At 39.8% G+C, this 23,341-nt stretch overlaps 2 protein-coding genes across 3 annotated transcripts; one reads left to right on the top strand and one right to left on the bottom strand.

Moving 5' to 3' along the window:
- The first annotated feature begins 522 nt into the window (after nt 1-522).
- GRHPR (glyoxylate and hydroxypyruvate reductase) lies at nt 523-12,006 on the top strand. Its single transcript, XM_070935433.1, has 9 exons — nt 523-679; nt 2,166-2,296; nt 4,642-4,714; nt 5,456-5,572; nt 5,868-5,956; nt 8,105-8,209; nt 9,077-9,212; nt 10,736-10,866; nt 11,780-12,006. The coding sequence occupies exons 1-9, from the start codon at nt 591-593 to the stop codon at nt 11,899-11,901; spliced, it is 993 nt and encodes a 330-aa protein (XP_070791534.1). The 5' UTR covers nt 523-590; the 3' UTR covers nt 11,902-12,006.
- A 1,304-nt stretch (nt 12,007-13,310) lies between these two features.
- Nucleotides 13,311-22,364, bottom strand: ZBTB5 (zinc finger and BTB domain containing 5). 2 transcript variants are annotated; one of them, XM_070935431.1, is made up of 2 exons: nt 22,258-22,364; nt 13,311-16,188 (listed from the first exon to the last, which is right to left on the bottom strand). In XM_070935431.1, the coding sequence occupies exon 2, from the start codon at nt 16,182-16,184 to the stop codon at nt 14,157-14,159; it is 2,028 nt and encodes a 675-aa protein (XP_070791532.1). In that variant the 5' UTR covers nt 16,185-16,188; nt 22,258-22,364; the 3' UTR covers nt 13,311-14,156. The 2 variants fall into 2 exon arrangements, with proteins under 2 accessions (XP_070791532.1, XP_070791533.1); XM_070935432.1 differs by lacking the exon at nt 22,258-22,364 and adding an exon at nt 21,397-21,426.
- Nucleotides 22,365-23,341: the final 977 nt, after the last annotated feature.

The raw sequence follows: 23,341 nt of genomic DNA, 5'->3' as shown, positions 1-23,341 counted from the left end.
CAGATTGATCGGCCCTCTTGCTGCTTAGTGGTAACGCAAAGTATTCTAATGTTAGGATCCTGAGCATACAGTCCTTCCCCGGTCCCCATCTCTACACACACATCTGCACAATCGGTACTGTTCCACCTGCCAAACTATCTTACACACGCACAGATCAAGGCTCCATGCGCCCAATCTGATCTTTCTTTCTTTCTTTCTTTCTTTCTTTCTTTCTTTCTTTCTTTCTTTCTTTCTTTCTTTCTTTCTTTCTTTCTTTCTTTCTTTCTTTCTTTCTTTCTTTCTTTCTTCCTTCCTTCCTTCCTTCCTTCCTTCCTTCCTTCCTTCCTTTTTTCGCCCGAAAATAAGGCTCTCAAAAAGCTCAGGGGCGTCCCGGCTCCCTCCAGCCCCAAGGTTGCCCCGAGGGGGGGGGGGTTGCAGGCGGGCCCTCTTTCCCTCCCCGCAAAGCGCCTGCAACGGAAGGTAGCATTTTTGACCTGGCGGCCGATGAGCACCAGGGGGCGCTGCCGAGCCAATTGCTCCCGCCGGGCCAAGGGTGAAGAGGCGGCGAAGACCGGACCTCACCAGCCTGACTGCAGGCGAGACGCGCTCGGATGACTTCGGCGGTGCAGCAGCTCATGAAGGTGTTTGTGACTCGGAGGATCCCCCCGGCGGGGCAGGCAGTCTTGGCTCAGGCCGGCGTGTAAGTGGGCTCGCCTGGCTTCCTAATGCAAATAGAGAAAAAAAAGGGGGGGGGGAATCGGTTGCTTTTTTTTGCTTTTTTTCCCCCGAAGGGGGTGTGCGCGCCCTGCTCGTGTTGTTCCTCAAATCTTCGGAAAGGCTGCGGCCATACACGGACACACACACGTTTGGGTGTTCGCCTTTGAGGAAGGCGACGAAGGTGGCAAACATCTGGACGGCCAGCACGGCCAAAACCGAGGCTTCTCAGCCGGTGGCTGACATCTGGGGATTTTTGCAGCCCGGATGCGTGTCCAAAGTTTTCTTTAACGCGCTCGTGGGAAGCGAGTGCGCGCGTGTAAACAGAACGGGGTTGGGTGGGGGGGGCATCGTAAAAACGTCTTGCTTCCCATTTAGAGCCGAGGGTTCAGTCTATCTGGTGCGGAGCAGGGCCGCTTAAAGGGCCCGCAGCTGCAGCGCCTTCTGGCGGGGCTACAAGCGCGGTGGGGGAGGGCGCGGGTTGCTGCAGTCCCAGGTTCCCGCTTCGCTGCTTCCTTCTTCCCGGAGGCGGGAGGGTGAAGGGCAGGTATAATAACCGCGGGTTCAGTCCTGCTCCGTGTTAGGCTATGGGCAGATCCGGCTGAGAAGAGCGTCTTCCCGAGTTGGATTTGACGGCTTGTTTGTTTCTAAGACGTTTCTTCTCCCTTTAGCCTTCCTTCTTTTGCCCGCGTTTGGGGATTATTCTGCTACGAAGACATGGATTGGACCTCTGGTTTTATGCAGGAGGCCTTCTTCCGTGTTAATTTAGAACAGGGGTGTCCCAACCTTGGCAACTTTTAAGACTTGTGGACCTCAACTTCCAGCATGGCTGGCTGACTGGTGGATTCTGGGAATTCAAGTCCACAAATCTCAAAAGTTGCCAAGGTTGGACACTCCTGATTTAGGCAATGTGGAGAGATCCACCCTTGCTCTTGACTTCGCCCATCTAAATTCCTTAAACTAGTTTTGGCCTCAGTTGGATAGAGCAAACATTAAAGCCATGTGTACAGTAACTCGCTCTATTAAAAATTCCCACTTCTGCCAAAACTGTTATCATCCTTCACAGTTGTTGGCCAATCCAAACCAAAGAAGGTCATAGCACTCGGGGTCTTCTCTAGTTGATCCCTGGGAGTGGAAATTATTGGGAATTACTCTGTGATTGGGACTCAGTGTCTAAAATGCAAGTCCATGTACATATTAGCAATATCTTACTTTTCCTTAAACATTAAAGAGGGCGATCTTTGCTTTACCAAATTTGTTGTTCATTGTGAGGAGGAGTAGCTGTTCTTCTTTTCATCCTCTGAGATAGGAAAACATGAATAACTCCAAAGTTAAGTAACTTTGCCCTAAAGTCCCAAACATCAATTTTCGCAATTAGTTGTCCTTTGATTAAGCAATAAAGAGGTTGCAACCTTCGGAACATGGGTTCGCTGCTTGATCTAATTTTGGCTTGCCTCTTCCTTCCCCTTCAGTTGCAGCATTCAGCAGTGGGATTCAGAGGAACCAATCCCACAGGCAGAATTGCTAGCGGGGGTAGCTGGCAAAGATGGGCTCCTGTGTCTCCTGTCTGACCGGATAGACAAGGAAGTCTTAGATGCAGCAGGTGAGCGTGGAGAAGACAGTGACATGCAATGTGGCTCAAAAAGGTTGTGTGTATGGAGGTACTTGCAGGTAGTCTTCAACTTACGGACATTCATTTAGCAACCATTCAAAGTTATGATGGCGCTGATAAAAGTGACTTACAGTTGGTCCTTGTACACGGCAGCATCCTCACAGTGGCACTGGGACACTGCTTGCATTTGTAGTAGTTGCAGTATCCCAGAGCTACATGATTGCTTGCCATTGGTGATCTTCCCAGCCATCTTCCAACAAGCAAAGTGAATGGGGAAGCCAGCAGGGAAGCTCCCAAGTCACAATCATGTGATGTCTCGCTTAATGATATTAGTCATGAATTTTCCAACCCCCGTTGTCATAAGTTGAGGGCTACCTATGTGGACATTAGCTTGCTCAGTATTGCCCAACTATTACACAGCAGGGAAAATTTTATTAGATGCTTTGGTGACTTTTGAGAATCATGCAGTATTTTACTCTAGGAGAGCAAAATTAGTTTTGTAATTCCTTTCAGAGGAAAAGCCTCAGATGCTTGGGATTGGATCCAACTCTAGCTTTGTTTTCCTTCCTATTGCCTTCCTTCTGTGAAAGCTTGCCTCAGGATATCTGGCCAGACCGTCTGGATTTGAAAAACATCCCTTGAGCCAGACGTGCTGTTCAATCCCCTGATTTTTTGTTGCATTTATATCTCTGTGCTTCTGTGCTATCTGCTGAAAAAATTCTGGCCTTGATCTTTAAATACAATAAACCATAATGCCGAAGAATTTTAAGCCATGATTCTATTAAATGCTGAACATAAAAATAATTAATCCCTTCCTTTAAATGATGGTTTGTTTGCATATAAAATATCCTGTCATTCGGACTTCATTTGAATATGTGAGTAGGTCCTTAGAGTACCTCAGAACAGCCTGTTCTGGAACTGAATATTTACATATTAGTCTAAATTAGGATTGCGCTTCATGTGTGGATTTGACTCACTTATCAGATATGCCCAATTTACTTCATTACAAAACCTCGGTAAGAATGCATGGAAGGCTCTGTTAATCCCCTCGCCCCCTCCAGGTGCTGTATGGTCTTTTTTGGGCAAAGGGATTTTGCTGCTGCTTCCAGCATTGTACAGAAGATGCCTCTTGCACAGTTATTGGTTGTGCAATAGTGATGGATTGCTACCAGTTCACTCCGGTTCAGGCGAACCAGTAGCGGTGGCAGGAGGCTCCGCCCACCTGCCTGGATGTCATCAAATACGGGCTGCGCATGCCCAGAAGCTTCTGCGCATGCGCAGACGTGGCGCGTGAGCAAACTGGTAGCAAAGATAAGTGAAACCCACCCCTGTTGTGCAAATGCACAATCTTTTTGTGATGAGTTTTCACTCATCACACATTGACCTTATAAGAAGGTCAATAAGACCTTTTTAAGCCTGAAAATAGAACTGTACAGTTTTCTGTTCGCTAACAATATATGATTTGGACTGTTCACCCAAAATAAGTGTTTAACTCAATTTAGATAGTTATATATTCCAGAAGGGACCCCAATAGCTCAGTGGTTAAAGATGCTGAGCTTGTCAACTGGAAAGTGGACAACCTGGGTTTGAGACCCGAGCGCTGCGCAACAGAGTGAGCTCCTGTTCTTGCCCCAGCTCCTGCCCATCTAGCAATTCGAAAGCATGCAAATAGATTAATAGATAATAGATTAATAGATACCACTTCGAAGCATTCTGTGTGCCTTGGCATATAGTCATATTGGCCACATAGCCACCGAAATGTCTTCTGACAATACTGGGCTCCCTTGGCTAAGAAACAGAGATGAGCACCACCCCCTAGAATCGGACACGACCAAATGGGAAACCTTTAGCTTTATATATTCCAGAATCTTATTAAAGTTTGTGGTTTGCTTTGAATGCACACTAAAAAGAAAACAATCCTTTAAAAAATGTTTGATTGAGATAAGGATGGTATTTGTGCATTAACTAGTTAGCAGCTGCCATTCCATTCATTGATTAGGATTAGTGGACTTTAATGATTGAACTAAATTTTTGTTGACTGATGATGCAAATGAAGTTTGTAAACCCAGTTAGATAAAAGTGGGCTTCCATTCGTTGATTCTTTTGATTTTTAAAAAAATGTTCATATTAAATCTTACCCAATTTTTCTGTGTTTTATTAATGAACAAGGTAGATAGCTTGAAAAACATTTTTGCTGCTTGTCAACCTTTGACAATATTATTGTAGTTGATTGGGTGGTAAGGTGATATAAACTATCATTTGCAATTTCATAAATAATATTTTGTTTTCATCTTAATGACTTTCATTCTGAGCATGCGGTCTTCATTTTTTTCCAGGGCCAAGCCTCAAAGTAATTAGTACATTGTCAGTGGGATATGACCATCTAGCTATTGATGAAATTAAAAAACGGTAAGTCTTGTATAATTTAAAATTCAGCTATTCTACATCAGAGCAGAGGAGATTAAGAGAGAATTATAGTGGGAGGTTTAAGTGATATAGTCTGCCCAATTTCTTTTCACCACTAAAAACTGGAGTTCTTTTTCCTGGAAAAGCAGCAACTGAGGTTTATATAATGCAGGCCCAACCTCTTTAAAGGAAAGGCTGTTCTTTTGTAAAAATCACTAATTGTATAATTAGGTCCTTGGATGGTTCAAGGAGCTTGGGTTTTAAGGTTCGAAGGATTGTGTCCTTTTTTAAGAACTGCAGTTACTTGCCTCAACAAACTTAGACTATTTGCATTTTAAGTATGATTATTTCAGAATATATTGTAAAATACAAAGCATTTGCATTTTATTATGTTACATAAATTCATTTTTAGAAGCCAATTATGCCAAAGGGGAAGCAGAACACTTTCTTCCATTTATTATTCTCTTTGTGCTACATTGACCCATCCATGGCCAGTTCACTCACGCACCTCTTCTCCGATTATATAAATTTTACAAGATAAAACATGTAGTTTGTGCTTTGTGGATTACCTTATATACAAAGGATTTATTCCAGGGATTACTTCCATTCTTTTATGGGGGAAGAGTCTTGCTGCCTTGACCTACGTATTATATGGTTAAGGTGCTTAATTACCCTGCTTATAAGTGCCTGCCTCAAAGAAATGGTGATGAAAATGAGAAGAACAAGCCTCTTCTTAAATTCTAGTGGTATCCGTGTGGGGTACACGCCGGACATCCTGACCGATGCCACTGCTGAGCTGACAGTAGCTTTGCTCTTAGCAACATCTCGCAGGCTGCCTGAATCAGTGGTGGAAGTAAAGAAGTGAGTACTGCAGTTTTGCTTGGGATAAAATGCGGGGAGCATATTGTACTGGCTTGAATATTTGGAGGTGGCAGTAGTCATTCCGAGATGTTGTTCATACAATGTTGCATGTTAGCAAATTTCAGGGGGCAGTGTTGGTAGAGCAACAGCCTTTAGGACAAAGGTTGAGGTTGCAACATTAATCAGTTGTAAGTCTCTTGCTGGACTGCACAGGGAGAATTCTATAACCATAGTACAGGCCTCTTGCAAGTACTTCATTAATGCCTTTTTGCATTTTGATTTTTTTTCCTTGCAGTGGAGGCTGGACGACATGGAAGCCTCTTTGGATGTGTGGCTACGGACTTTCAGGCAGCACAGTTGGGATTATAGGACTGGGAAGAATAGGTAATCCTTGTTTTATTAAATATCTATCTGGAAATTCAATTTTTAAAAAATATATATAAAATGATTTCCATTAGGTAGGTTGGGAGAAGTAAATGGCAGTTCAATTCAAACTTCAAATCACTGCCAATTATTGTTAATTGTTATTGTTAACAATACAATGGAGAGGTGCAGTTGTGCCATTTTTTTAAAAACTGGAGACTTGAACTTCAAAACTGGCTGATTCAGGTTATCAGCAAGTCTAGTGCAAAGTGGACTTTCTCCTGTGGATTACTCTTTAAACGAATAACTGTTACCCCAGAAGACACCTATTTGCCTTTGTTTTTTGATTTTGTCATTGCTGTCACTCAGATCTCAGACTTTCAAATGCTGCTCCGTATAAGAATAAGAGTAGACACTTTTATTTATTTTAGAAAATTTATATTGCCGCCTACTCGCACATGGTGACTCGAGGTGGCTTACACGATTATAGCACTTAGCAATAGCACTTAGACATATATACAGCTTCACAGTGCTTTCCAGCCCTCTCCAAGTGGTTTTACAGAGTCAGCATATTGCCACCCCCAACAATCTGGGTCCTCATTTTACCGACCTCGGAAAGATGGAAGGCTGAGTCAATCTTGAGCCTGGTGAGAATCGAACTGCCGAACTGCTGACAACTGGCAGACAGCAGAAGTAGCCTGCAGTACTGCATTCTAATCACTGTACCACTACAGCTCCTAATATATAAATATAAAAGCCATATAAAAGAAATACAAATAATAAAATGAGGAATAATAAAATAATAAATTAGTAAAATACCCCCATCCCCCACCCCCCGGCAACAACACACATTCTGTATTTAATGGGCTCCATCCCACTCTGGGTTCCCCAGGCCTGCTGACAGAAAGTCTTCAGCGCCTTCCCAAAGAGTGTTAGAATGGGGGGCCAGTCTAATGTTGGTGAATGATGTTCCAGAGAGGGAGCCACCACGGAGAAGGCACTTCTTCTGGGTCCCCCCAGATGAATCTCCCTAGGGGATGGGACCCGCAACATTCCTTGCCTCTCCGCTATAGTGGGTCGGGTAAATGTAACTGGCAAGAGACGGTCCCTCAGATAACCTGGTCCCAAGCTAGGAAGGGCTTTAGAGATGACAACCAGCACCTTGAATTGCACCTGGAAGCAAATCAGCAACCAATGCAGTTCCCGCAGGAGACGTGATATATGTGCACACCATGGTCTGCACAAAACCATGCAGGCTGCTGCATTTTGCACTGGAGCTTCCTGATGCTCCTCAGGAGCAGCCCCATGTAGAGCATGTTGCAATAGTCAAGACGGGAAGTGACTAGGGCATGACTGTCCGTGAGTAGGGATTGTTGGTCCAGGAAAGGGTCTAACTGGTCCACAACCTGTAGTTGGGCAAAGACCCGTTTGGCCACGACCTCCACCTGCTCTTCAAGCAGGAGTCGCGAGTCGAGAACCCCCAGATTACGCACAGGATCTGTTTGGGGCAGTGCCACCCAAATAATTTGAAATATACTTTCAAATAAGTATACTTGATACAACCGATAGTACCTTTGTCAGAGTAGAGCTGATTATAATGAATTGAGACTAACAATTAAGTATATAAAATTGGCCAGCTAGCTCTCACAAAGGCACTGACCAACTTAAGACAAGTGTTGAACATGGCTAGTTGTGGTTTGCTTTATCATTTAGCAGGATATCCATAGAAAAGTACTTTTCCATTTGATGGACCAGAGATTGGCTGGCCCCCTGCCAATCAAGGGAAAGTTAACTCTATCTTTTGTACACGAAATTCTGAGATCCAGCTTTGCCTCTTCTGTAACCACTTTGGCTTTAATAAAGTATACTTTTGGCTAATCATGGGCCAGGAGTCTTTCTTTCTTTTCTACTTGATCAAGTTGGGGTGGTGTAGGGGTTGCATCCATCAGACATGGCTGTGGTTCATATCTATAATTCTGGAATTGTTTTCCTTAATTGTTTGGCTAATAGTGCAATCCTTTGCTTAGTTGGAAGGCATTCTGGAAACAACACCAAATTGGGGAAGAAAAAAAACCTTTGATATATATGAATTTTTCAGAAATGACTATATATTTCTTACAACTACCACGTCAAGAGTGAAGTGTTTTTGTATTTTCCTTCTGCTTCTAGGGCAGTCCGTAGCATATCGTCTGAAACCTTTTGGAGTCAAAAGGTTTTTGTATACAGGTCGTCATCCCAAACCTGAAGCTGCTGTGGAATTAAAAGCGGAGTTTGGTGAGAGTTGTGTTTTATTTGTATGAATTTCTTTATATTTGTTTTTCATCCATTGATTGTTCTAAACAATTTAAATAGAAAACAACTTTAATGAAACATGAGATTAAACAAGATTTACATGAAGTAATTATTGGGATACTTGATTATGCTTGTGGAGAGGTATAACTAAGTTTTAATCTTTGTATTTATGATGGGAATTGTAAAATGTTAATAGTAAGAGGTATACTTGCCTTTCCTTAAAGAGGAATATAGATGCCACCCTTAAATAATTTGATATATAAATGGGAGGAAAATAAGAATTCATTAATTTACTTTGATCTTTGTCAGGCTTCTCTAAAGAACATCATACGTGGCCCTAGGTTGGCAGAATAAACCAGGATCATTGTTGAAAAAGTATTACATTGGATGATAGCAGATTAGGGGATTGATAAATTATCAAAATGTAGCATAAATTGGATGTCGCTTAGATTTTTGATTTACAGCAACTTAAAACTGATCTGCTAAATCATTCAAAAGTAAACATTAATTAGATTCCTTTTAAATATCAGGGTCATTATTTTTCCTTTTTTATTCCTATGATTGTTGGCAAATGTAAAAGATAGAGCTGCAATTATTTCTTCACATCACTGACTAAAAACTAGTAGAAGAAACATTGTCTATTTTGGTTTTACCACTGAAGTGTAAAAAAAAGAAAAAAAGTACTAAAATTTTTAGGCTTAAATATGATATCACCCCACACCCACACAAATGACTCATTGGGAAGTTTCCTTGCTAACTGACCAATTGGAAAAATGGGTGACTGAAAGCCAGCAAAAGAAAGCTAGTCTCTTAATAATTTATAGCAATCTCTCTTTCTTTTTTTACAAGTACCCCTTGACAAGCTAGCAGAGGAGTCGGACTTTGTCATTGTAACTTGTTCTTTGGTGTCTGAAACCCAAGGGTTGTGCAATCAGGACTTCTTTCGTAAGATGAAGAAAACATCAGTATTCATCAATACAAGCAGGTGAAGAAAAATATTGTCCCATTATTTATTCTTTCCTATTCTATATTGCTGAATTCACCCAGATTCACCTGTATTCTTCATAGCACACAGCTCCCCATTGTTCCTCAATTTTGCATCTGCCATGAGAAAATTGCCTCTAGCCAATAATCCTCTTTCAACTAGTTGAGGAAAGTTGAACTATATGGAAACAGATCAGCCTTCCTCAATTGGTTGAAATCAAATGTGACTGGTGGACGAGTCATTAAATGGGCAAATGAAAGAAAAATACCTGTGTATGTAAACATCCCAACAGGATATTCTGCAGCTAGTTAGATAAATACTGTAGCTCTTGAATATCCATCACTATCTATTAATGCCACTATTTAAACTATAATGTTATTCCTAAAAGAGCAAATCTAGTGCTATGATTGCTACATGGGATATTCTGCATCAGGTCTTGCTGATTATTAAATTATTTTGTGTATAGTTATCATAAGATTACTTTTAAAAGAAAAGATTTCCTATCAAGAAAGATAGGAAACTTTGTATGTTGGCGATCAAACCAAACTAGGTACATTATCAAAAAAATTTTTTTTATAATTATATGTAACAAATATAATCATCACAAATAAAGGGAGAATGCAGAAACTGCCCAAAGAGATCACTAGCAATATCCCCTGGTATCTATATATTTGTTTAGTAGTAACTTGTATGTATTACATCTCAAACTATCTCTAACTAATGCTTAAACAACTTCATAGTTAAAATTTCCATCGATGAAGATTGATTATATTTCAACCAATGTTCAAACATTCAGTATTTCTTCATCCTTGTATTAGCTGCTGCTGCTGCTGCTTCTCTGTTTCAGGGACATGACATTGTATAGAAGAGGGGAGGGAAATGTAACTGTTTCCTGGGTTAGAGTTCCATCTTTGTGGAGGTTATACCACCGCTGTGATATATTTTCACATAGTTTTACTTCTTCCTGTGTTATTAGAATGCTGTGTCGCTTAAATAATTCAGATCTAAAGTTTTCTTCATGCAGCCATTATATTTCAGCACCATGTTGAAAATAATCAAATGATGATAATTTGGTTCAACCCCTCAGCTACTTCAGAGAAATCAATCTACTTTCCTCGACTCTGTGTATTTAAGGTTAAAACACCTTAAAGGAAATGATTATGCCTTGGATTACACCTTCTGTTTGATCCTTAGCATCATTTCTGTCACTTGCTGTTCTCGGTGTGAACATTGGTATTTTCTTATATTTCCATGGGACATAAAAACATGATAGCCAGTTTGATGTAGTGGTTAAGGCATCGGACTAGAAACTAGAAGACAGTTCTAGTTCCATTTTGGACACAAAGTCAGTTGGATGCCTTTGGGCCAGTCACTTTCTCGCAATCCTATGACAGAGGCAATGTCAAACTACTGAAAAAGCTTGCCAAAAAAAACACAGGAATTTGTCAGGTCTCCAGGAATCGGACAATTGAATAAAAAAGAACTATACATAAATCCCATCTCTCTTATTTTGTTTTATCCAGAGGGGCAGTAGTCAATCAGGATGATCTTTATGAAGCTTTAGTGAATGGGCAAATTGCCGCAGCTGGCTTAGATGTCACAACCCCAGAACCTCTGCCAACAGACAATCCACTTCTTTCTCTCAAAAATTGTGGTAAGATGATTTAATTTGCATTGCTATTTTGGCACTGTTTTTTGACATGGAGATGGTGGCTGGTAGGCATCAACCAATAATGGATCATTCACTTTGATCAGTTTGCAGATAAGAGACCTGTGTTTTGAGAAGATACATAGTTGAGCAGATTTTTGCAATTTTAAGGGCTAGAAATGTTTTGAATTAAACATAGATCTTCAATAGTGGTGAATATGTGTGGCTTGGGTGTACAATGAGAGTGAAGGTTCATTCTCCAAATGTTTCATTACCAGGCTAGGTAAACCCTACCCCCTAAACTCCACTGAAGATGTTACCTAGCCTCGGGTGGGTTCTACTTACCTTTACTACCGGTTCACATTGTGCCCGTGTGCGCAAGAAGCTTCTGTGCATGCACAGATCACTTCTGATGGTGTCCGGGTCAGTGGGCAGAGCCTCCCGCCGGTTTTACTACTGGTTCTTGCGAACTGGTCCAAACTGGGGGCAACCCACCACTGCCTAGCCTGTAATGAAACGTTACATCTCTGCTGAAGATGTTTTTAGCCTGGTAACGAAATGTTCGGAAACCAACCCAGAAGCTTGGAGAATGAACCTTCACCCTCATAAAAGATCTGTTAAATAATTCCACATCCATAATCTGTGCTATTTTCTATGCTTCTGTACAGTTACAGCATAAGCCTAGCATTTCCCAAGATATCAGAGCTGCTAGAGGAAATAAAAACAGACATTCCACTCACTCTGCTTTTCTCACAATGAATCACTGTAATTCCATTCAGATAGTTTGGCACACTTAGGCTATGGCTAAACTGACATTGCAATTAAAAGGCACTTTCATACACTAATTTAACAAAGGGTTGTTTTTACACTTTACATGTAGCATGTATTGATACTTTTTTCTCTTTCATGCCTTAAACAGTAATTTTGCCTCATATTGGAAGTGCCACTTACTCAACAAGGAATACAATGTCAGTGTTGGCTGCTAACAATCTTTTGGCTGGCTTGAAAGGAGAAAATATGCCAAGTGAACTTAGACTATGAAAAGCTAACCTATTCAAGCTAATATAAATTGTTTTTAAACATGGTGGATTTAACTTTTTGTCCCGTCAATTCTGATTGAACTTGTTGCCTTTCAAATAAAATAGAACACATAATCATGTTTTTGTGTCGTAATTTTTTAAAAGCAATATGCTAAAACTTGCAAGAACAGATGAATAGATATGTACTATGGTTTGCATATGCCTCTACAGTGGTCCAATTAACAGGGCACAGGTAAGAAATTTTGCAAGCTTACGAATTACGAGATTCCTTTTGTCAATTACAAGTGCATTTAAGCAGAGACATTTTTTTAATAAACTCAACATATCCATAACTTTAGCAGACAATACATTCTGCATAAAAGGTTAGATGGCATCAGCCTTATTCTTCCCCTCAGCAACTAACTCTTCAATATAGTAAATACATAAACAAATATCAAACTGTGGTAAAATTATGTAGTTCCACTATCCTGCACTATTTTTGTTTCTAATACTGACGTATGAGTTTAGCAAATTGCTGTCAGATGTCACTGTAAAATCCTATAAAGAAAACACTAATTTAGAATTTTGCAAAAAAAAAAAAAAAAAGTGTTTCAATTTCTTTTTCATGTGATCTGGGTAAAGATTATAATTAACTTGAACATTCTATAGTCACTTGTTTTTCCTCACAGCTATATCCACCATCTCAGCCACATTAAAATTTATGAGGTACATTATGGATTGCAGAGCTAGCCTAAAACCCAGAGACTGTATAGTTACAGCTACCAGTAACACTACATTTAGTAACAGAACTTGGTGAACAGAGATTATTACAATTTGATGGTAGAATAATAAAAGTAAAAAACCCAATACCTTGGTCTTGTGATTGAAAACACCAGGCTAGAAACAGAGAGCCTGAGTTCTAGTCTTACCTTAGGCGTGAAAGCAGGCTGGGTATCTTTTAGTCCAGCCACTCTTCCTCGGCCCAGCCCACTTTATAGGGTAGTTGCTGTGGGGAAAATAGGAAGAAGTAACAGGTATGTTTACCACTTCGAGTTATTTATAGAAATGAGATTTAAAAAATGAAAATATGCTGGACTCTGGAATATTCTAAAATGTCCATAACCTTGATACACACAGAAACTGCTGCTTAAATGGGGGCTTAATCTAACAGCCACGATAAAATGCCAACCTTAGTTCGCTAAGGTAGTTTTTTCTTGAACAGCTGCCAATGCAAAGTAAGTCCCATTATCACAGATACAAGTACAATATTCTTAGAGACCCACTCAGCTTTAAATACTGTATAGAGTAATAAAGAATATTTTAGAAGCATTGAGGAATGTTTAAAGGAGTCCATAATCACAAAGAATGTGATTTAACAGATTATTTTTAACTTCCAAGAAATGAAAATAATTTGAAATAACAACAGTAGACTTAAAAGACTTATGTTGAATTTTAACACATTGAATACAAATTGATTAGAAACACTATCAAGGATAATACATAAACACTTCACTTTCTAGTACAAGATTTTACAAAAGGAAAACTATGAAACACCTAGATTTTGCAGTATTCAAAAGTGTATATATACACACACACACACACACATATATCAGACAGTCTAAAACGTACTTGCATTGTATTCAAGGTAAGCACCTTCGTTACACAGTGTGTTACTGCAAAACAACCAAAAATACATTCAGACCCCTAAAACTATGTTAAACTATCACACACTTTAAAAGCACTTTGAGGTGCAAAGATGGTTTCATCTTCAAGATATGTAACCTTTCACAATAAAGAGCTCTTTGATATGTTGTTCACACACTCTAAGCGACCTATTATACAGATAAATGCTTTCACATCATTAAAAAAGCCGTTAAAAAGTTTGCCCTTCATAACAATACTAGCTAATTATACATTAGCTATACAAGTAAGCTTTCAGACCATCCAATCAAAGTACAATACCAAGTATTGTATCCTTATGTAATATGTATAGCCCAATCCTAAACATGCTTACTTGGAAATAAACCCCAGAATATTCAATGGGGCTTTCTCCCAAGATTGCAATCTTTTTATTTTGTGACAGAGCTGGATAATTTCAAAGCGCTTTTTAAAAGTTGTTTAAGCCTCACAACACCCCTGTGAGGTAGGTATGGTACAAGTATTAAAAATAATCAAGCCTTTTTTTTAAGGTGTGTGGCAGAATCACACTGTAAGTGTTTGCCTCTTATACTCCATGCGTTCCTAAAATTATTGGCAACATGGGACAGAGGAAAAGAATTAAAGCAAAGTGCTGGGTAAATTGCTGCTCTGCCAACGAAGACAAGTAGTTTTGGAATGTTTATACAGATGGCTCGACTGACTGAACCTCTTGCCACACTTTAAACAAGCATATGGTTTCTCCCCAGTATGCACGCGAATGTGCTTTTTGCAGTCTGTTAGGGTCAGAAAAGTCTTGCAGCAAATTTTGCAGGCATATTTGCGAGCGCCTTCTACTACCAGGACATTGTGTTCAGATAAGGCCTTTTTACACTTTGAAAGAACATCAGCAGAGGCCCTGGTCAGCTGTGGTGGGCCAGGTTGGGAAGAGTGCCCGTTTTCAAAAGAGGAAGTAGCCCCGTTCATTAGCAACTGAGAATTTGGAGCATTGTCTGACATTTGAGAGCTCCGAACAGAAGTCACAACAGGCATTTTGGGAGCTATGCGACGATACCCAGGAAAGCTGTTGGCACCACCCCTTGAGCTCATTACCGCCCTTGACAAAGAATGCAATCCAAGGCCAGATCTTGGAAAGTCCATCCCAAATTGCTCTGCTGTGCGGTAGCCAGAGGTTTGTACACAAGGAAGGCCCATGACATCCTGCATAGGCCTGACAAAATGCGAGTCTGTGCTGTCATTAAAAGGATTCTCCACATGAGAAACAGAAGCTGAAGAATGATTATTAGCAGGCCCAGATTCTGGGCTAATTAAATAAGAGGCATCACCATCCATTCTGCAGTCACTAGTTGTATTTGGAATGTTGTCCTCATGATTCTGGCTGGCACCAAAACTACTGGCTCGACTCTTATTCAGAAAGTTTGAAATACTAAAAGTGGACTTGTGTTCTATGTTATTTCCTACCTCCATAATATGAATGTCCCCCACTCTATCAGTACTAGACTGTGGGTCAGAAAAACTACGATCGCTGCTTTCAGGGCTCAGTTCTATTTTTTCAGCATTTACTCCTCCACCCTCTACTTCAACTGATTCACTTCCCTCTGCTTGAGAAGTGACATCACTCACTTCATCCTGGGGTTCTGGAGAACTCAAAGGTTCAGATTTCACCACTACTCTCATGTGTTCTTTTTCACTTAGTCCAACCTCAGGATTCTCACATTGAAAATTGTTTTTTTGGGAAGTGGTGTCTTGATCAAAACTAGTTTCAACTTGAGTCGCCTGTGATGCCATAGACATTTGAGAAATAGTTCCCCCACTGTTGTCAGACTGGCTGGGCACTTGAGCATCTTCCTGGGCACCAAAGGATTGATCAAACATAACGGTATTATCTTCCTGGTGATCACTCACACCATCAGTCTTAGAATTGTCCACAATTTTTAAGGAGTCTGGGGAAAAAAATTCATCTCGTGAATGAACCACAGTCTGTGCGCTTTCAGGAGTAACATCTGACATGATAGAATCATCCATGGAAGGCCTAATGCGTTGTCTAGCCCTTTCTTCAGAAGACTGTTTACGTTTGTGGAGACGCCGTATCGGAAAAGCACTTCGTTGTTCAATGTTACTTCTGACTGACGAGCTCATAGAATTTGCCTGCTCTTCTGTGCTTTGGGTAGAATTTAATGCAGAGCTCACTATACTTAACCCAAGCTGCTGAAGCATGAAAGACCGCTGCATGCGTGCATTCTGCTCTTGAACTCTATCACTTGGTGGAGACATGGGTAATGTCCTTGTAGTGAGATAGTGTTTGCATGCTTTTACCACAGAGTTCAAATGGAGGTGAGAAGCTGCTAGCAACACATCCATAACATTGCTCTCTCCAAGCATGAGCGTAGAAGTGTACATCATATCAATGAGAGCAGCAAAAGCTTCAGCTGTCACTACTTCACTGTCTAACTGGATCATATTCATAGTCTGATCTCCTTCTGCTACAGTGAAGAGAGCTCGGAAGTGTGTGCTGCATGCTGCCAAAACAGAACGATGTGCTTTGAAGTGCCTATTTCCAACCACAATGACACAATCACAAAGTTGACCATGAAGCCGTTGATAGTTCAACTGCTGGAAGATTTGCTCGAAGTGCCCTGGAAAATCCATGATCCTACAAAAGAAAATAAAACATGCTTTAAAAAGGTAAGAATATAAACATCTTGGTATTTTATCCGCCCCACTAAAGAAATAAAGTTTTAAAAACAAAAGGGGTCCTATTATAGTAGTTTCCAAAACCTTTAACTGGGAATACCTTTGGAATTGCTCTCACAAAATACTTGCTACAATGGTGTGCTGAATAAAAGGCACTCACTTACCAGAAGACAAGCTGGCAAGTTTATTCATCAGCACTATCAGCATCTACAAATGTTGTCTATCCTCTCCTAACATAAATTGTTTTTTAGTATATGGACTCGAAGAAAGCTCTATATTACAGTCATCAATTGTTTTTGATTTTAAGATCTCAAGTTCTATATGAAACCTACAACCATTTTTGGAAATACAAATTATGGATGATATTGTTATCTTACAGGACAGTATCTTCTCATTTATTTAATATATTGCACTTTCAATTATGAAAGTCTCTTTGACAAGACAGGTAAAAAAATATGTCAGCCCCCCAAAATAAGTCCTAGTGCTTATTTTGGACCCCAAAATAAGGAAACAGGGAAACACAGTAATTCAGATACTTTGGTATTTGGGACTTTGGTATTTTGGGCTAAAAATGAATAGAGCCATTTTTAAAACTTGGTTTACAAGAAAACATCTTTACCTAAAGAAAGTTATCAGAACATCTTTTAATGCCAGCTGAAACTTCTTTCATGCAAATTAATCTATTTTAAATAGGAAAACTTGCCTATTCCTGAAAAATATCCCTAGTAGCACAAGTCCATCAAAACCCTGGTTAGTGAAAATACAATCTAGTTCTTGGTCTAGACTCTCATTACTTATTATTAATAAAAAAAAAAAACTTCCAAGACAAATATGAGATTCTTTTATGGAAAGAGAGAAACAATAATTTAGTGCAATTTTGCCATTTTTCCCGGCCAGCGATCTGACCATAGAACTTTCTTATCTAGAAATATGGCACATAATTTGTTATCTTAGAAAAGTCCTACAGCAAGAAAAATGGCAGAGCTAGAATTCGATCTATAGTCTTGTTTGAATCTAAATGCAATAGTCACATTTTGGAATTAGGGTCAAGTAAACTATGATAAGAGTCTATACATGTTTTCTGAGACTTTCTATAAAAATGCCCTAAATAGAACAATATGAAAAAATAATTTAATTATGCAGCACAGTTTTTATAAATAAAGCTCTGGTTTAGTCTCAAACATGTCCATTTAAAACCATCAACCAGACTAAAACAATTTTAGCTTGAAGCTTTGGAGAATCCCTGCTTTTTCAAATACTGTATTCAGCAAGCTAGACTAAAGTTCTGGCCCCTTTTAAGGCAGTTGTTTTTGTAGTTATTTACACTTCACAATCAAGTTCTGGTATATATAATCAGCATCTACTTCCGTGTTCGTGATGATACACAGGCGTATCTCTTGATTAATGAGCATTAAAGTCAAGTTCTTAAAATATTGTTGTTCTTCCCTAAAGTCATTTTATGCCAAGGTATAAAAATAGAGCAAGTCCATAAGGCTTCTGCAGTTGCCACAAACTATTGTGTGTTGGATGGTTGAAACCAGGAACAGAAATCTAGTGGTTGTTTTGTTTTGTTTTTTTAAAAAAATATTCCTTTTAGTATATTAAAGAACTGGATATATCCTATTCATTTCAATGTTCTTCCTGGCCCAGCAAGTATTTTATAATCTGTACAGAAGTTTTGTGCAATTTCCATTGCTATATTCATTTTGGCTTCTCCCTCTTTTATCCGTTTTAGCAGCTTTGAACTGATTATTTGCAGAGGATTATTCCCATTGCTCTCTTAGTTTGAGCTTTTTCATTTGTTTTTCTCTTCTCCCTCCTTTTCCGTGTTATTGGACTATATACCCCTGTATAAAATCAGACAAAGGGCCATAGATGGCTCCTGGTGTAATAAGCTAGAAATCCAAGTGATTAAACATATTCTGTGAATACAGTTAAATAGCTAAGACAGATAACAGATTTGTTCATGACTTTCAAAAATGCAATAAATAAAATTAGTAATTCTACATCTCAAAAGCTCATTAAAAAAGACCAGAAAAGAAAATTTTAGTCTCTTATTTTATATACATATATAAAATGTAAGGGATTTTTATTTACAATATTTGATTGACTCACTTACAAATCAAATACTACTACTAAAAAATTATTGAATAATTTTCTGCTCCATACTTTTAAATAAATGAATACCAAGAGATTGGAATGACTCATTTCCAACTTTCCAACACACTGAGGATCACAGGGTTAATTCTTCTACTTTACAGGGCAGTTGGAACTGCATGAAATACTTAATAAGCTATGTTTGAGCTGGCTAATATAAGAAGCTCCATCATTTCTGGAATATGACAAATATAATGGAGAACCAAACTCACTTGTTTAATTGTTAACTTGAATGGGGAATTTTGGTGAGTATGGCAATATGTTTCTTGCCTATGGTAGGCTATATTCGCAAAAAAATGTTAAATACAAAGGGATAGAGCAGATAGATCAAAAACTTGAAGAGGCGTCCCATTCTAAGTAGCTTGCTATAAGGTTTTGTACTGCATTTGGAAAAAAATAGAATTATTACTTCCGAGAAGAGAAGAGAAGAGAAGAGGATTTTTTAAATCAGTAGTTTGATCTATGGCAAATTAATAAGATGCATAAAGGTAGCCTAGGTAAGAAACCTACTCTTATATGTGTAGGCTTGCACATATCAGGATGGGCTTCTTAAAAAGGTATTAGTTTTAAATGCATTATATCATTGATGAAATTATTTTAAATAAAATAGATTTCCATCATAAACATGCTAAATCCATATTTAATTAATTATAGAATTCTTTTGCAGATGTGAAAATCCTATTTCCAACAATAGCCAGCCAGATATCTTCAAGAGGCACTTCAAAATACTCTGCTACGGTGTGTCATTCCTTATTTCTCATGTGCTATTGGCAGTGATGGCAAAAGATGCAAAATTGATCCATCCATAAGTTCTTGTGCTGTTGTGATGCTTTATTTTGGGGGGAGGTTGTGCAAAAAGATTCAATATTCAGGACTAGGAAGCTGGTTGCATTTTCTCACCTTTGGCTTCCACTGCGTATTTATCTAATACGTTATCTAAATGCTTTAAATATTTAATAAGCGACCTGCCACAAATATAGCACCATTCCTTTTTCTTATATACTGTCTTAATGTCTATTTGAGATAGAATAATTTAGGATGGTTATATGACTGTGGTGCCCACACTATTCTTGAATAGGTTAATATTGTTTTCAATCTGAGTTTGACGTTACAGCTCTAACACAAAGCAGGATAAAGAGCAAGTAATTATTGTTTCATGGTCCTATTTAGTCACCTCTAACTTTCAGAAAGGGATGCTTTTTAATATTCCTTCCAAGCGTATGTTTTAATTTATTTCATTAACAATTCAACAGTTTCAAAGGTTTACAAAACTATCTCTTCATGGACAAGTGGTTCTTATAATGTGCTATATATAATTATTACTTTGGCCACCTAATGAGAAGGAAGGTCTCACTGGAGAAGAGCCTAATGCTGGGAAAGATTGAGGGCAAAAGAAGAAGGGGACAGAGAATGAGGTGGCTGGATGGAGTCACTGAAGCAGTAGGCGTGAGCTTAAATGGACTCCAGAAGATGGTAGAGGACAGGAAGGCCTGGAGGAACGTTGTCCATCGGGTCACTATAAGTCGGACACAACTTCGCAACTAACAACAACAAATAAATAATTATTACTCTATTTTGATCTCAGAAAAGTAAGTACTAACAAGTATGTACTAACAGTGGAAAATATTTAATTGCATTTGTCTAAATATAGTGAAATCTACCTCCCAAAACATACTTTTATCCCACAAAAATATACAATTTATTAGCACATAGCAATCCTCCTGAAGCATATTTTTCAAAATTAATGTAAACTATTGCTTTTTAGTATATGTGATTATTCTGAGGGAATAGAATTCAAGATAAAGTTGTATCTTGAGCTTCTATAAAAGCATGGGTGTTTTGTGGACTTCTAGCGCTTTAAATAAAAAAAGATACATAATTAAGGAAGAGCAGAAATGTTATGGTAAAACACTCTGCAGTATGTAGAAAAATCCCAGGTATAATCCAAGCACATGCAGATAGAAAGATGATTTGTCTGAAACTCTAAACAATTGTTGTCCATTGGTATAGACAACATTGGTCTAATACAATTATACAGACCAATAGGCTAATCTAACAGAAGGTTCTTTATCTCCCTGTCACTTTACTTTCTACTGTTATTTCTATCTAATTATAATATGAATATAGCAGAGAAAAAATGCACTACATAAGAATAATTCAGAGGGATTTTTGTATGACCAACCTTAATAGCAGTTGGTGTTTTTTTCCCAAAAAATTAAAACACAAGTATTAACTAGCAGATTTAACATTCCTTTCAGTTATCTCTGGTACTGGGAATATCACAAGTTTAGCGCCATGCAGGTTACCCACTGAAAAGAGGCAGACATGGAAACTTCTAAACTATGTTTTAGAATTTTATTAGACAAAAACTGTGGCCATTGGAACAGTAGCATCATTTACACCCAGTTGTTTCCCATCTTTCCCAAATATAAGATCTGAGTGAGAAGTTATCTAAACAAGAAAATTAATTTGAATATCCAAAACTGTAACTGATAATTAACCTGAACTAGACTGACTTGTTGGTATTTTTACATAGAACCAAATCAAATCTCAAAATAAACATTTAATAAATACTATCTAAAGAATGCCATTTGCCTCGGAAGGCTAAGGGGCGATTCAGAGCAGATTTGAAGGCAAGGAAGCTGGGGGGGCGGGAAGGTAAAGAGCCAAACCTCCTCAGAAAATAACCCGCAACATTTAAAATAACTAAAAATGTTAACCTATATATTTATTCTGGAAGTGTGGAAGTTCCAATTAAAAAAAAAATCCTGTCAAATATATCTGTCTTTCAATCCAGGATACCAAGGAAATTAATCTCTACTGTTGGATAGGTTCCTATAGGAAGAACAGCTTTAAAGTTTTAGGGACAGACGAGATTAAAAAAAAAAGATACTCAAGTATCTGGACTTTTTCCTACCTCAGAAAAGAGAAAAGGCCCAAACCAAATTAAACTTAGCAACCGAAATAGGTATTTGGAAGGGAGGAGTCAAGAGCAAAAATTCACACATACACAAAAACACCAAAGCGGGGCTCTTCAGGCCCCAACAGAAGTTTCCAACCGGCCGAGCAAAGCAGCGCCCGTTGGAAACCCGCTTCTTCAGGGGGGCGCGAGAGCTGAATGACCCCTTTCAGAGCACCAGAGTCAACAGGGGAGGCCCCTCTCTGGCTTCCCCAAAGCAACAGGCCCATAATAAAGTCTTTGGACGGCAAGTGAACACGCCTCCCCCCCCCCCCCCCACTGCCGCCACCTCTCCAAGCCCGGCGATGTTCCTCCTCAGGCCACTCACCAGTCCATGCCCCGCCCTCGCCGGGAACCCAGGAAGGGGGGAAGGGGGCGTGGCGGCGGCGGCAGCAGCAACCTCGCGCTCTCTTTTCGTTGACAGCCTCGTCAACGTCTACGAGAGATTCACGCCGCCCCCTCGGACCACCAAGGAGCATGCGTACCTCACTCTTGAAGCCCCCCCCGGACAAGTAGGGAGACCCGGCCGCACTGGGAAGAATCAGGCGGCCGACCCCCCCACCCTCCGCCTTCACCAATCACCCGGAGGAATGCCTCCGCGCGCGGATCACGACCGGCTCCTTCGCTCAAGCCCAAGGCGGAGAAGCGCGCGCTCTCGAGAGCTCAGCGAAGCCCACCTCCCTCCCATCCCCACTCCGACCCCCACCCCTCCAACCGCCACAAGCATCGTCTCGCCTTCCACTGCCCCTAACGCGCCCCTCACAGCCAATCGCAGCGCAGCGCGCCCGCTGCCGTCTGCCACGCCCCTTCCTCGCGCGCGCCCTACATAGACTCGCATGTCATTGCCCAATCACAGTTCAGCGCGCGCCCAATATTTGGTCGTCCCTTTAACTGTCGTGCTCACGGCCTCACCTGCGCTGGAAAAAAATAAGGCAACGATCGTCCCCTCCCGTCCCGAACTCCGTATCTCCGGGAGGGAGGGGCACCCGTTGTTCTCTACTCCGGTGGCGTCCGTTTGTCCTTCCTTCCGTTCCTTAGGGGGCGGACTCACTCGCTGCCAGTCTCCGCCTTTCCCCAAACTGTGGCGGTACTCCAGACGGAAGTGACGTCACTCAAGTGATCGCCCACTCGCGGCTCGCAAAATCCGATCTGGAGACGCTGGAATTTCAACAATCGGAGTGGGACGTTCGGCGCGCGCTCGGTCCTTGGCCAATGCAGAAGCCGGGATTGCTGCTAACAAAAGCTTCTTGATAGTTGCAGATGGAAAGTCTATAATTGACTTAGCACTAAACCAGAAATTTCAGAGACCTGCACCATTCCGTGTGTTTTTCTAAATTTGGAAATATACTGGAAGGAGAAAAAGGAAGAATAACGAATTCTCCCAAGTGCTTTCGCATATATATTTTATAAAACCCAGTACATATTAGGCATTAAAGCAAAGATATTAAAGATAATTGTTGCCTGTATATATGATTCATAATTCTAATAGGCATGCATCGGATCTTTCTGGACATCCCAATAAATTTGCCAAAAAAAAAATCACACCATGCAATTCACTTCAATCATTATAATCAATTTTTGATTATCTCTTTAGTTTGTGCTTGTTTATGATCCTTGCCATCGCCCTGCTAATAGCCCTCATTTCTGGAAACTGCAATAGGATTCACGCAGATAGCTTAAGCGTGCCTTAAGGCAAGAAATACTTATTGTAAATTCTATTTATCGTACGTTTTCCATGCGATGGAAAATAATAAACCATTCCTGAAAATCAAATGGTTTTCTCTTCCCATCAGTCTGCTAAAAATAACTTTTCATATCGCTCCAGTTGAGTCCACTGGGATTTTTTTGGGAATTAAAAAATGATCGAAGTCTTTTTCTATACTTAGAGGAAATTACACCTATTACATTATTTATGTTGCATAATTTGTTCTTCACCTTATTAAAAGCAAGGGATAAAAACAAGAGGCACGCTTGGATTGTGTAAAATGAGACCTTA

Source organism: Pituophis catenifer, unplaced genomic scaffold, assembly GCF_029215685.1.
Source record: "Pituophis catenifer annectens isolate HBS135680 unplaced genomic scaffold, rPitCat1.0.hap2 SCAF_2, whole genome shotgun sequence".
Taxonomy (NCBI): Eukaryota; Metazoa; Chordata; class Lepidosauria; order Squamata; family Colubridae; genus Pituophis; species Pituophis catenifer.
This window is presented reverse-complemented; position numbering and strand designations above follow the sequence as displayed.